At 42.5% G+C, this 14,827-nt stretch overlaps 1 protein-coding gene across 35 annotated transcripts in view; it reads right to left on the minus strand.

Moving 5' to 3' along the window:
- Positions 1 to 14,827, minus strand: part of DCX (doublecortin) — a 327,175-nt gene that overhangs the window by 34,536 nt on the left and 277,812 nt on the right. For 18 of the 35 annotated variants that reach the window (XR_014835536.1, XM_013986338.3, XM_013986335.3 and 15 more), the window contains 2 exons: positions 5,624 to 5,726; positions 3,519 to 3,656 (listed from right to left, as the gene is read on the minus strand). Coding sequence is in view for 34 of the 35 variants with exons in the window: in XM_013986338.3 (XP_013841792.1) it covers positions 3,519 to 3,656; positions 5,624 to 5,726 (241 nt within the window). In the remaining variant the exon portion in view is untranslated. The remainder of the gene's footprint in view (positions 1 to 3,518; positions 3,657 to 5,623; positions 5,727 to 14,827) is intronic. The other 17 variants (XM_013986339.3, XM_013986337.3, XM_085008218.1 and 14 more) reach the window with 1 other exon arrangement.

Below are 14,827 nucleotides of genomic sequence, written 5' to 3' on the forward strand. Positions count from 1 at the left end.
CTGGAAATAAGTGATAACAATGGAAAATGATTTTTGTCTAGACATACAAATTTGGTCTTATCCAAAATGGAAACCAAGACTTAGAGAAGGTAAGAGACTTGTCCCAAGTCACAAAGCTGGAAAGTGGGATAGTTGGGTTTCCTAGAGAGATGTCTTTCTATTTCCTCTTCTATATCATATCCCTCTACACATTTCAGCTTGGAAAGGTCAAGAGTGAGGTGGGGGTGGAAAAAGGAAATGGGTATGTCAAATCCAAAGCTTACCTAAAGTACTGTTTTGCCTGAGATCAGCTTTGTCCCTGTGGAATGTTCACTGAATGGATGCCCTAGACTTGGCCCTAAACTGCCATGTAATGGGCAAGGTTGTGTTTCATGAATTCTTTTACCCTTTGGGGCTGAAACCACGTGGGGGCTCTAGACACCTCATCTAAGATCAGCTCAAATGTTTTAGAACTTGTCATGAAGTCTAGCTAGACTAGAGTTTGACTTTGTTTATGTTCCTGAACTATCTGAAATGAAAATACAAATTCTCTCGACTTAGATTTATTTACTAGTAGGGAACAGGGGATTTGCCTTGATCTGCCAATTAAAATCTCATTTTCCTACCTTAAATTGGTTACTGTGTTTATCTTGTGTGTGTGAATACATCCTCATTCCTTCTCATTAGCAAGGGAGTTCTGAAGGAACAAGAGTGGATCTTACCTGTCTAAGCCTAGAATGGGATCTATTATAACTCCTTTCAATTTGACCAATATTCATTGAGTTCAAATGCATTCCTTCTCTGTTTCTAACATCTTAGAATCAGTGAAGTGCATATATTTTAGAAGGGAAATTCCATAGGTGGCATGCTGGAGATCAATTATTTGACATATGCTAAAACTGTGTTTAATTACAGGTAGTTGTATTCATGTGTGCTGGGTAACCCAGTTGGCGAGAGTCTGCAAAGAGGATCTATTTACTTCAGACTGCTGCCACCCCAGCATATCTAACGAATGGGTTATATGGTGGTTGAAAAACAGGTCCACAAATTCTTTGATACTCCTCCCTTCAGGAAATGGAACCTGATTCATTCCCCTCCCCTTGAATGTGGGCTGGCCTTAGTGACTGCTTCTAATGAATAGACTAAAACCAAAGTAACTGTGTGTGGCTTTGGAGAGTAGGTTATTAAAGGCACTACATCTTCTTATTTATTCGCTCTCTTGAATTGTGAAAGAAGATCTGCCAACAGCCATCTCGGAAGTGGATCATTTAGTCCCAGTTGAGCCCAGTTGACTGCAGCCCTATCTAATACCTTGACCTCAACTACATGAGAGATCTTGAGCCAGACAGAACCACCCAGCTAAACCACCCCAGAATTCCTGATCCACAGGACCTATGAGATAATAAATGTTTGTTACTTTAAGCTACTATGTTTAGGGTAATTTGTTTTATAGCAAAAGATATGTAATACAGGTTAGAAATCCCAGAAGTAGCCAGTGATACTTCTGAACAATGACCAGCTAATCCATTATTGCCAGACTATGAATCTTGATCAAGTGTTTAAAGCCCATTTTTTTGGTAAGGCCCTGCTTAGAACCTGTACAAACAATTTCATTCTCAGTCCAAGTGTTAAAACCTAGGTCTTTGTAGTTTGAGCAATATACATTTGCTTAGATAGATTGATGTGCTGTTTTGTATACTTAACCAAAATATTGCCAAATGCATGCATTTTTATTCCTTCAGCAAATATTACCTATGTGCTTGGTGGGTCTCTAGTACCATTCTGGATGAAATAGGTGCTCTTATGCATCTATTCATTCACAAGCACTATTTGAGCATCTACTGGGACCTGAGCACTCTGCTTAGCACTGAGGATTCAAAAATGAACATGACACCTTGCCCTTGAGGGACCCAGTATTTAGTTGAGGAAGTAAATACATAGAGTAAATACATACTTTACAACACAGCTGTGGTGAATATTACCCCAGAGATATGAATAACATGCTATGATATTGTGGAGAATGGAACAACTATTTCTATCTGAGGTATTGACGGATGAATAGGAGTTTTCAAGCAAAGAAGAGTGGTAGGTTTGGGGGGCGGCATTCCAGGTGCAGGAGAACAGAGTATGCAGAGACATGGATGTATGAAAAGCCTGAGCTCCCTCTTCTTCACAGTTGAGTTCCTTCTGCCTGAGAATAAAGAGATGGCCAGTGAAGCACACGGTAGTATGAGGCCAGCAGGACTAGCTGTTTTTCCAGGCCACAGGCATGTCAAAGCCAACAAGCCGGTCAAGCTGCCTCAAATTGAAGAAGCGATAAGAGTGTTTGTGCTCTCTGCCCCCAAGGCTCTCAGGCTAAAAGAATTCTCATGGTGAATCCTGAGCCTTGGGGGGACAAATGTGTATGTTTTCAGAATCATATAATTTCTTTACCATGAAGAACTCAAATGGTCTGTGCATGAGTCTCCAAAACTTCTAAATTTGGACATCTGGGGCCTTTTGTCCTTTAGATCAGTGACACTAAAACTGCGGGTGCAAGGCCTTGCACCAGAACATAAACCGACACACTGCTGCCTTTATCAACATCGTGCTATGAAAAAAGTCGGCTGAAGTAAATGGTTTGCTCAGTGACATGATTTACCTCTTGGCGCAAGCTCCTAATCTCATCACAGACTGATAAATAGTTCATGGGTCAGTAGTGATCCCTAGACCACATTTTTTAGATTGCTAGCTAACTATCCACTAAATAAAATCCTATATGACCAATTTCTTTCTTTTAGACCCTGACCTATACTTCCTTTTCTTTGTGAGAATGATACAATTTATTTTGTTCCTCTTTTTTGTTTTGACTTCTAAAAATTTCAGAGTCAAATTTGAAGCTCAGGGTCATCCACTGTTTTGACACCTTAGAGTACGAACTGGTGTTTTTTTCTTTGTCTTTTTAGGGCCGCACCTGCGGGATATGGAAGTTCCCAGGCTAGGGGTGGAATCGGAGCTGCACCTGCCAGCCTATGCCACAGCCACATTAGATCCAAGCCACATCTGTGACCTACACCACAGCTCATGGCAATGCCGAATCCTTGACCCACTGAGCGAGGCCAAGGATCGAACCCATGTCCTCATAGATACTAGTTGGGTTCATAACCAGGTGGGCCACAATGGGAACTCCCTTTTTTTTAACCTTCTGACTTTTTATTCTGATTTTCCATTTCAAATTTATGCTTGGCTAGATTTTTTCACTGAGTATGCATTTGCTGGATGATGTCGAGAATGATGGCAATGACGACGACCATGACAATAATCATTACAGCCAGCATGACAGATGGGCCACATTTATGATCAGCAACCACTTGAGTAGAATCAGGGTTGTAGCTGTGTCTCCATGACTCCAAACAAATTTAACCAGTTAGTATCTGAATGGAGAGAAGTGGTGTCATGGAGACACATTGGCGTTCATGAGGAACTCATTCCTCTGCATGCAGAGGGTACTGGTCTCCGTGAATGAAGTCAGCGTGCACAGTTAGGAGAAGAGCACTCACCGTCTTGGTCGTTACCTGAGTCAGCTGGAGACTTGCTCCGGCGCATGGGGCCAGGGCTCTTGGCTGAACTCTTCTGAGGTGTGGGGGATGCCTTTGGGCCAGCTGCGGCCGACGGGTTTCCCTTCATGACTCGGCATTCTGGTGGAAAAGGACATAGCTGAGGAGAGCTGGGGAGAACCAAGACTCAGCATATCACCACCTTCTGCAAACTGCAGTAACCACTACATGCCAAAGCATCTTATGGCTCAGGACGACAGGGTGGTCTTCACCATTTGAAGGAATGATGGCACTGGAGAGGGAGCCATGGGAGAAACTTTCAAAAGTCACCTGGGCTAAGCCAGGTGTTTAAATTCCTGGATTATGGGAACAAGGGAAGGAGTAGAAAAGCAGTTCGGGCAGGTAATTAAAAAGTCGACTCAATCACTTTTTGGACTAACCCAGTCATGTCTCAGAATAGCACCTGTTGACATAATTAATTTCCTTGGAGAAGAGATTGACAGCTCAGAGGTTGCAGCCACACAGATGAAACATTCATGGGTAATTTAAAGGAGGGGGAGAGAGCTACTCTGTATTATTCAGCACGTGACCTGTATTGTAATGGGCATATTAGGGATGTCACGTCACTTTATAAATAAGCACTGCGACTACCAGCACCATCTTGCATTTATAGAGCTCTTTCAATTTGCAATGTATGTTATCATGATCCTCTATGCTGGTTTAATGAATAAGTGGACCAGCAGTGACTATGCTACAGAGGACTTACAGAAAGCTCATGGGTGTGTAGTAGAGTCTGTCAAATATTCTGCTACTTCTTCAACCCCAGTCTGCCATGCTCAGAGCACCTCTTCTATGCAGGTCACTGAGCATCTCTACCATGGTAATCTGGGGCACTGATTGTGCTGATGTATTAGGAAGATTATTACACTCATTTTGCTGATGAGAATACAAAGTGCTTAAGTTTCTTACTTAGGGCCGCAAAGCAAGAAAATGCCAGCATAAGAATGAGTGGCCAAGTCTCCTGAGTCCCACTCTAGAGCTCTTTCCACTATACTTTTCCCAACCCTATGCTGTCACGCTCAAAGTGGAATCAAACAGCTAGGCAGAGGGTAGTCCCTTCACTGGACACCTCCTTGTCATCTTTTACTTAAAGATACACTGAAAATATCAGTTACCCAGAAAGATCAGGGGCTCTTTTGTGGAAAACTAAATTTTCTAGGAAACTGAGTTAAGCAGAAAGCTCCTTTTTGTTTGTTTTACCTCTTACTGTGGTGAAACGAACTGTAGTGATCACTGTCCAGAGCTGGAGATGTAGAAGATACAGAGAACTGGACACAGCCTGGGATTTGTTTCATTACTTTATGGTCATTTACCTCTTCTCAAAATGAACACGGCAGAAATGCCACCTCTCGCAGGGTCCTTGTCACTTGAGTTGTTTGTAAAAGCCTATACTGGTACTACTTGATTTGTTTCTTCCCCACACTTTACCCCTCATGATTGGGAAATATGTTTTGAATGTGTCAGGATCACATCCCAACCCTCTGGCTATGTGAGCTAATTCACCATGAACTTACACGTGGAGCTTGGACTCAAGCAAAGGGAGATGGGCAGATGTTCACCTCCTTCCTGAGATTAACAATCTTCTGGAATCTTGAGCTACAAAGCCGGGGGCAGCAAGCCAGAAGGTGGGAAAAAGGAACATGTTTGACACTAAAGAACACAGTGGAAAATCGTTCTAAAATGGAACCATCAACATGGGCCAAATAGCTGAAGGATATTGACTAGAAAAAATATATCTATGCATACAATATCTAAGTTCTGACTCCAAGTGTTCCTTCCTCTAGTCTGATTGAGCCTATTGGCCCATGTGACATAATGCACAGTTCAAGAAATAAGGTCACTTTTGGGACAGGTAATGAGTTTTATTGAGTTTGGAGGCTGAGCATCTGAGATATGCAGTCAACCTTCACTTAGTGATGCCTGTATCCAAATATACAGGAGAAAGGGAGCCTGCTTGGATGTTCTCTAGGCCATACAAACTCATGGAAATCCTAAGGAAGAGAAGGAAGGAGAATAATGAAACAATAAAATCCAGTGTTTGTCCTTACCATTTTCATCCAGAGAAAAGTCATCCTGAGCATAGCGAAATTTTTCAGGACCACAGGCAATAAACACATCGTCGTCACCAAAAAAATCATGAAGACAGGTTACCTATGGAGAAAGCAGAAACACTGGATTGATATTCGACGGTCTTATGACAATGAACTTCATGCCATGCTGGCAGGGGGGAAGAGCTTCACATCTGGACCATCAGTTTTAGCCCCCAGGGATCTCTTTGTTCTCAAAATACCAGGCTTATAGTCTGTACCACAGCCCCTAGTGAGTGAAGATACACGGAGTGCCTTTTTCTTTCCACGTTGTATATATGGTTTCTTGTTTCCATTTCACCAAGAGTAACTTTAAGATCATGTCCAAATGGAATGTTCCCCTCTGAGTAAAAGTCAGCAAGCAGATAGCCCTCTAAATGTTGCCTTTCCCCAGAGCCTCAAAGACAAGAGTACTGCTAGCCTAACTCTGGGCTAGCAAGGGCGTAGGCCAAGGAAGGTAAGGTCTTCTGCAGTCTGAGGTGGACAGTCTATGGCTGACCAAGATGTAGAAGTCCCCCTCTTCATCTTCATGACTTTTAAAGGAAGGACACCGGTTCTTAACTGCTTTGGATCCACAAAAATTGGACTTTTTGCTAGAAATGGACCAAAAACCTGGTAATGGCCCAGAATACCATTCCTCCCCGAAGAAAAAGCAGGGGAAAACTGTCCTGACCACTTAAAATTTAATCAAGAGCAAGGGGTCCCCAAAGGCTTGAGGTTCTGCTGGTAAAGCCATGTTCCCAGGATCCTTCCCGCCCTCTAGTGCCCTATGCATTGCTGCTTCTCCATAATAGAGAGACAGTCTCCCCAACCCCTTTTCTGCACAAAGAAACAAGGGTCCCTGGGAAAGTATGCTACTCCCCGCGGTCTCCCCACTTCTCAGCTTTCCTAATTACAGCTGTTAATTAGTCCAGCACTCCATGGAAACCCCAGGAGAAATCACAGAGTCAAAACATTCTTATCCCAATCCTTAACTTGAAAGTGTTCAGAGCTTCTAATTGTTCTAAGCTACCCATTCAAGCTGCCAGCAATGGCTTTCCAAAGGCACAGTGCTCACAAACTAAGAACAGCTTGCTGGGTGCAGAGAGCAATATGTTACATTTGAAAAATGTTTATATTAATAACATCATCCCACCCCCTTGGGTCTATTCCATCCCTGTTCCCCCAGCCAATATGATTGCAAGTCTTACACAAAGCGAGAGATGCTTAAAGATTATCCCCATTGTCTCAGCCTCCCAATCACCCAAAGGATGCCAAGAGAAGGGGGGGAGACTTGGAGGGCTGCCAGGTTCACTCCTATTAAACCTCTTCCCAGCCCTGGGTCCTGACCTCAACAAATAGGCCACCATCCTTCTTCAGCCCACTTGTCCTCACCCATTCATTCCACAATCATGTAATGACAAACAGAGCTACCACTAATTGAATGCTTACTCTGAACAGGCACTTCCACTAAGTACTTCCAAATCTGTCATCCCATTTTACTCTCTCAACAAATCCTAGAAGTCGGCATTATTGTCATCACGATTTTACAGATGAGAAAACTGAGGTCCAGAGACGATAAGCTGATTACTCAGGTTTAAAGTCATGAAGCCAAATAAATGGAGATCTATATTACTCCAAAGCCTGTACTTTTAGCCACTCAGGAATACAAAGCACTTACAAATGGTTCAGGCACTAGGGAAACAAAATAAATAAGGCCAAGGCCATGACTCCTTGGAGCTCATAATCTGATGGAGTGAGATACATTGAAACAGCGCATTTCAATGTTATGTCATGAATGCTAGGAGTATCTGTAGGTGCCATGGGAGCTATTTAGTACCACATCCAAGTGACCTGGTCACTAACTGGCACTGTTAGTTCAATAAGCATCCTGGATACTGCCCTGATAGTGGATCCAATGATAGAGGCTACATACATGGCTTCGATCCCTGCTGTAGACTCCCACTGATATCTCAGACCAATAAATGTAGAGCCCCTAAATTTGATAGGTTGCGTGTCTCTGAATTGTTTATTCCCTGGCTTCTTTTTTTTTTTTTTTTTTCTCTTTTAGGGCCGCACCTGCAGCATATGGAAGTTCCCAGGCTGGGGTTGAATTGAAGCTGCACCTGCCGGGCTACACCACAGCCACAGCAATGTGGGATCTGAGCCCCGTCTGCGACCTACACCATAGCTCATGGCAGTGCTGGTTCCTTAACCCACTGAGCGAGGCCAGGGATCGAACCCACATCCTCATGGATACTAGTCAGGTTCTTAACCTGCTGAGGCACAATGGGAACTCCTGTTCCCTGTGACGTCTTGACCCTGAAGATCTCTGCCATGCTCTGTGTCAGGAGTCACTCCTGACCCTAACTGGCTTCATTTAGTTTTGGTCATGAGTGAGGGTAGCCTCTGCCTTGGACATCCCTCCACTAGTGGTCTCTAGCATTTAGCACTTCATTTCAAAACCTGCCTGTATTTTCATGAGTACTCACTGAGTCCTCCCCATTAAATCACAAGTTTCCTGAATGTAAAAACCAAGTTTCTCCCTCCCTCTATATCTCCCCATGGTTCCTGGTAGAGTGGTTAATCACAGCCAGGGCTGTTTTTGCATCAACTGACAGTGAAGAAAATAAGAAGGAGGCTTTGTAAGGGTATACAAAGGCAGAAAAGTAGAAACAAGAAAGAAGAAATCAATGGCGGCAGACCATAAGACCTAGCATTCGAGGATTTTTGAAAGATAGCACAAATACATACATTTAGGAACAAGATGGGAGGAATGACTGTGAATTGAGAAGTTATTCTTTGCATAACTATGCCAATTAGTTTGAAAACAGATGAAATGGGTCGTTTTTTAAGAAAAATCTAAATAAAGAAATTAGCTCAAAAAAGAAATAGAAAACCTTAACCAGCTACTGGCCATAAAAAGAATTTAGTAAATACTTCAAACAGCAATACTTCCCCCCAAGGTACCAAACCATTCATTTCAGAGGTATTTGTGGAAATCACTTCCCAAGAAGAAAACCCACAAGCTCAAAAGCAGCCACCGCAGTGATGTGCCATGCTGCCCTATTGTAGGACAACAAAGCCTTCACAGATTGCTCTGGGGGCTGCTGTTACAATGACCCACCCTCCTCCAACTCCAGGCCTCTCTGCCCCCACCCAGGCTTTGGGAAAAGCCTTTGGATAACCCCTTCTCTGGGGAGCTTCTAAGAAAGGCAAAGCCCCTATGCTTCTGCCAAACTCACAATGGTGTGGCTGGCTTCAAATACATTCATTGTGCAATCCAGCTGTTCAGCATCAGGTTTCTTGTATGAGCCCACCCCACATTTTACTGGCTCCCAAATGTAGACAAATTCACATTGTGCATGTGGATACCCAGCTTTCCCAAATGCCTTGGATATTGAGACACAACAGCCCGCCCCTGCTTAGTTCCAGAGTTGGGAAAATAGAAAGACCTCCATCTTAAACACGAGGAACCCAAAACCCAGAGTGTCAAAGTGGCCGAAGGATACACAGACAGATTATGGCAGAGTTGAGACTAGGGCTCAGGTGTCCTGATTCAATTCAGGACAGAACAATTCAATTGCCTAAGAGAACATGCCTTCTTAAGCCCTGACTTCAAAGGCTTGTATGTAGCTTAGGCAGGAGAGTCACCATGTGTCCTCATTGATGGCCGATAGGCATTAGAGAATTTTACTGGACTGGAAAAAGAAAACACTTTTATGGATCACTATTTCAATCTATGGAAATCTCCTATTCATTCCTGTAACTGGTAACTAAGTATGCAGTGGAGAAAGAGGATGAGGAGAAGGATGTGGATAAGGAGGAGGAAAAGAAGAAAAAAGAAGAAGGAAAAGAGGAAGGAGAAGAAAGAAGTATAAAAAAAAAAAACAATTCCCCAATGAAACTCACACTCACATCTGCTTTTTAAAATTCCATTCGGTTAACATGATACAAAGCCCACCTTAGGTTATGTTGCAATGTATAATTTTTCAAATCGCTTTTTTGAGATAAAATGTGTATCGGGAGGTGGCAACGAAAGTGGTAAAATTAATAATCATTAAGATACCACTTACAGCATCCTCAGCAATCAAGGGTCTTGCTGACATCAGCCTTTGTTTGAGCTGATGTCAGAGGAGAGAACACAAAAGCATGACACCTGTCTTTGTAATTAATCAACTGCCGGCACAAAATCAATAAAATCAATCAACTCACATTAACATTGAACCATTAACTCAATGGTCTTCCTTTAAAAAAAAAAACACAGCATGAGTTGGGGGAAGGGAAGGTAGCTTGGTTGCGCCTTAGCAGGAGCAATAGATTATATGGACCATCCAATGGCTTAAATGTCAAAGTACAAATGGGAAAATGGAGACAACCGATCACTGTGTGCAGGCAGTTTGAGTCCATTAACTGCAAATGGCAAATTCACTCTCTGACTTGATTTAAGCTTGATTAGACTCTGCAGCCACATATTACAGATGCTGGCAGTTCTCATACGTGCCTGCGGCTGGTAGATTCCATGTTCACGATCTGTTCAGAAAGAAATGTTACCTCAGGAAGTGAGATCTTGCTTATATACCTCTGAGACTCACCTTCAATGTGCAAAATATTTTCATTGAGAGTTCAGTTCCACTAATATTCATTCATAAAGCACTTACTACGGCAAAGGAACTATGTGAGGGATACAGAAATGTACAATAAAAGGCCCCTGTCTTCAGAGTTGACAGCATAATAAGGAAGTCAGAACTACACAAATAATTGGACTACAAGGCAGACTGTTGTTAGGACTATTACAGAGGCACAAAGAGCCAGAGGAGCACAGGAGACAAAGAACAATTCTAATCAGGAGAACTGGGGAGGCTGCACAGAGAAGATGACACAAAATCTGCCTCTTGACAGACCTGTGGGATATAGGATGATGGAGATAGCAATAAAATGTATTCCAGGTAATTGCATAATTAAAGGCAGAGAAGCAGGGAAAGCGCCTTTTTCTTAATAGCCCTGAAAAAAGAACTGCATCTTGTCGACTACAGTTACAGAGGTTTTTACTCTTCCATAGCACAATTGCTTGGACCCATCTGCCAGCCTTCTGCACAGACAAAACATACAGGTGCCGGGAGTTCCCTTGTGGCACAGCAGGTTAAGGATTCAGTGTTGTCACTGCAGCTGCTCAGGTCGGTGCTATGGGTGTGGGTTGGATCCCTGGGCTTGGAATTTCCACTTGCCATGGGCACAGCCAAAAAAACAAAAGAGTACAAAACATACAGGTGCCTAGTGGTGGAATTCAGGGTGAAGAGAAGGGTAGAGTGTGTCTTTGAGGAGAGGAGTGGCCCCAGTGGTGAAGAGGGAACCCTGTGGCAAAGAAGACAAACCACACTGATTTCCCAGCCTTGCCCACGGTGTGCCCTGCCTATGGAGTGCAGCTGGCAAGCTTTGTAAAAGGAGTGAATGAAAGATTCAAGAACATTATGGAAGAGGCTTTTTCTCAAAGTATGGCTACTCTCATTCTGGAATATTTCCTGCCTGATTGCCCTGGATGGGTGCCATTCAGAGGCTGGCACAGGGTTGGTGAGGTGAGCGAAGATGCTGTTTCTTATCTTCAGACTCACATACTCAACTACCAGCTTAACAGCTCTTGGGCATCTTGAATCTGTTGCAAATGGCAAAATCTCATTTTTTTTATGGCTGAGTAGTGTTCCACTACTATGGATATGTGATATACTATATATACCACATCTTCTTTTTCTAATCTTCTTTTTGTTTTTTAATGATTTTTATTTTTTTCCATTATAGCTGGTTTACAGTGTTCTGTCAATTTTCTATTGTACAGCAAGATGACCCAGTCACACATACATACATACATTATATTTCTCATATTATCATGCTCCCTCATAAGTGACTAGATATAGTTGGGGTCATTTTAAAATTAACACATGTTTGGCCTTCTTTATCTTTCATATATCAATCTTGCCTTCATATTTTCCATCTTCTTATCTCTTAGTGCTACATTCTGGAGAATATCTTTAAACCTGCCAATGTGCTTTTTCTTCAAATGTATTTAATTTGCTGTTTAACCCAAAGAGCTTTAAATTTCAGCAATTATAATTTTGATTTTTAGGAATTCTATTTCTTCGTCTTCTTTTTTTTTTTTTTTTGGCTTTTTAGGGCCGCACTTATGGCATATGGAAGTTCCCAGACTAGGCATCCAGGGCTAGGGGAGCTACAGCCACTGGACTACACCACAGCTCATGGCAATGGCAGATCCTTAACCCATGGAGCAAGGTCAGGGGTCAGTCCCATCTCTTCATGGATCCTAGTCGGGTTCTTAACCACTGAGCCACAAAGGGAACTCCCTATTTCATTTTTTTATCTGAATTTGCCTGGTCATAGCTGATAGTCTCTTTTACTTATCCCACTTTGATTACATGTTTTGTTTATTTAAACAATCCATATTAAGTTGTTTTAGGTCCTGTATTTGATCATTCTAATATCTTATATCCTTGAGAATCCGAATCTGTTGTTTCTGCTAACTCTTCCTCATGGTGATTTGTTTCCTTGTGTGTTTGATAATTTTTAAAATTATGAGTTCATATTTGATTAAACTAAATCTTTGGGAATCCTGAGAGGTCTAGGTTGTAGATGCTTTCCTCTGAGAAAGATGTGTTTGTTTCTTCCAGGTGCTGGGGGAACTAACAAAGTGGGAGGCACCTTTTTTCAGCTATGGTTTCCCTTGTGACATGAGCGATATAAATTCGAATTCCAGACCTATGTTAGAACAAGCTCTGGGTTGCAAACTCTCAAAGGAATACTTGTAGTAGCACCAGCCACAGCAGCAGTAAGAGTAGTGCTCTTGTTTAATTTGTTTCCTCCTTGGAGGTCATGACAGAGACAAACAAGTTTACAGGTAGGTTTTTGGTGTATTTCCTTTTAAGAGTCCTGGCTTAATACAGAGGTTGCAGCTTCAGCTCCCTCATATTTTTTTTTTGTCTTTTGTCTTTTTAGGGCAGCACCCAAGGCATATGCATGTTCCCAGGCTAGGGGGTTGAATCGGAGCTGCAGCTGCTGGCCTACACCACAGCCACAGCAATGCAGGATCTGAGCCAAGTCTGTGACCTGTACCACAGCTCATGGCAACGCCAGACCCTTAACTCACAGGGAGGTCAGGTATCAAACCTGCAGCCTCATGGATACTAGTTGGGTTCTTAACCTACTGAGCAACAATAGGAACTCTAGCTCCCTTACTTTTCAAAGATCCTGTGTCAACTGAAGGAAAAAAAAAAAACCTTGCACAATGTAAAAGCTTGAATCAAGTTTATTCAGTGTCTTACTAAGGACTACAGCCCAGGAGACAGCCTCTCAGACAGCTCTGAGCAACTGCTTTGAAGAAGTAAAGTGGGAGGTCGATATATATGTAATTTTGGTGAAGGAGGTACTTAATTGCATACTAAGTACACATCTTGGTAGCTAGTTGCTGCTAGTCACAAGGAACAGATATCTAAGTTAATGGTTTTAGTGCTTTTCTAGATATGGGAAGATGCAAGAATCCAGGTTCATAAAAAATTTCTCCTGAAAATATCTATATGAAGGCCTGTTCTGCCAGTTTTCCCAGAGCACTGAGTGCCTCATTCTTGATCTCTGTCATGAACTCCTTTCAGGGTGGGTTGAAGGTCAACAACTGAAATGGCTAATGACTCAATCCTTGTAGAGCTGGGTGATGACTGACATTCTTTAATTGGCACTTGCATGCTCTGCATTTCTGATAATATACAAAGCACCAGGCTCTCATTATGGGGTTTTGCCCTCAGGGAAGCTCAAACTTTTACATATTGCCTGCTGCTCCAGTTCCAACTTCTGGTTCCTTATCCCCCCATACTGCCTTTCTTTTCTGAAAGCTTAGAAAAACATTTTAAAATGTTTGTTGTAACTTTTTCAAAACACTACACATAGAATTACCATATAACTGAATTCCCAGACACAATTTCAACATGTGAGAGTGTGTGGTTTCTTCACACCTCCAGTAAACAAAGCTTGGGTACTAGCAGGGTATCCCACAATTCAACTCAATTCTGACACTATCTATCTGGAGATCGAATCAGATTCCCTGGGCTAAAGGTTCAGTCCCACAAGACTGCCCTTCACCTTTCAGAGGTCAGTCACAAGCCTAGGTTGTTGTTAACTGCACTTTTGGCCAACTGGCTGTAAGTCAGAGGTTAAATTTCTCCAAATTGCAGTAAATAGAACAGACTTGTTTTGGGTCCTTTAATGTTGGGGGACCAGAAGGAGGACATTTTGTACCATCCAACCTTTGGTAGTGCTGTATTAAAACCTTTATTTTAACCCCATCAATGTCTAACCCCATTTCTTAATAACCATCTAAATATTTCCACCTTGCTGGGATGAGTCCTGCAATTCTTCCCTCTCTGTCTCCTCTTTGTTTCACTCCTATCAATATTTTCTTTATTCATCTTATTTCTCAATAACCATCTCAAAATTTCATCTTGTTGGAAAAAGTCCTTCTGCTCTCCCCCTTGGCCCCTCCCTATTCCCTTGTTAATTAAACTAATGTTTTATTAGCATCTATGAGACCCCTGAGAGGAAGCTAAGATAGCAAGTTCAATAAGTCTTCCAGAACCATTTTTATGTTTTGCAACAATAAAATTACATGGGGTGCCCATGTGAAAGGGGCCCTCCTTAGCCACAGCATTTACCACGAGCTAGGTAACCGGTATATTCAGTGGGTGAATATCTTAGTCATCACAAAGCCAGTCCCACATGGCTCACATCAAGCATCAGCTGCTTCATCTGGGGTGCTCTACTTGGCATTCATCAGGGGAGACAGACAGCCTCTCTTTTCAGGGTAAACAGACCTCACAGTGGCGTTTATCCAGCCCACCAGGCTGGCTGTTCCCTCGGGAATAACCTGCTTTGTGTCTGGATCACATATAGCCATCTGTGATGGTTCAGTGGTGAGCTCTAGGTCCTGCATCAACCCAAACATGGTCTTCCACCAAAGCCAAAGACACAGCTCCTACATTAGTCACTCTCATGATCCATTTTGGTAAAGGTTCTTCAGGAAGCTGATGATATTCATCCACAAACGGAAACAACTCCTTCACACTATACTCCCTGCTTTCAGGAGTTTCTTAGTTCTACCCTCTTCCCATGTTAATTTCTTTGTAACCA

This window comes from Sus scrofa, chromosome X (assembly GCF_054392235.1).
Source record: "Sus scrofa isolate SSC_HxYL_T2T_F1_AM1 chromosome X, Sscrofa_HxYL_maternal_Yorkshire_Landrace_v2.0, whole genome shotgun sequence".
NCBI classification, from domain to species: Eukaryota; Metazoa; Chordata; class Mammalia; order Artiodactyla; family Suidae; genus Sus; species Sus scrofa.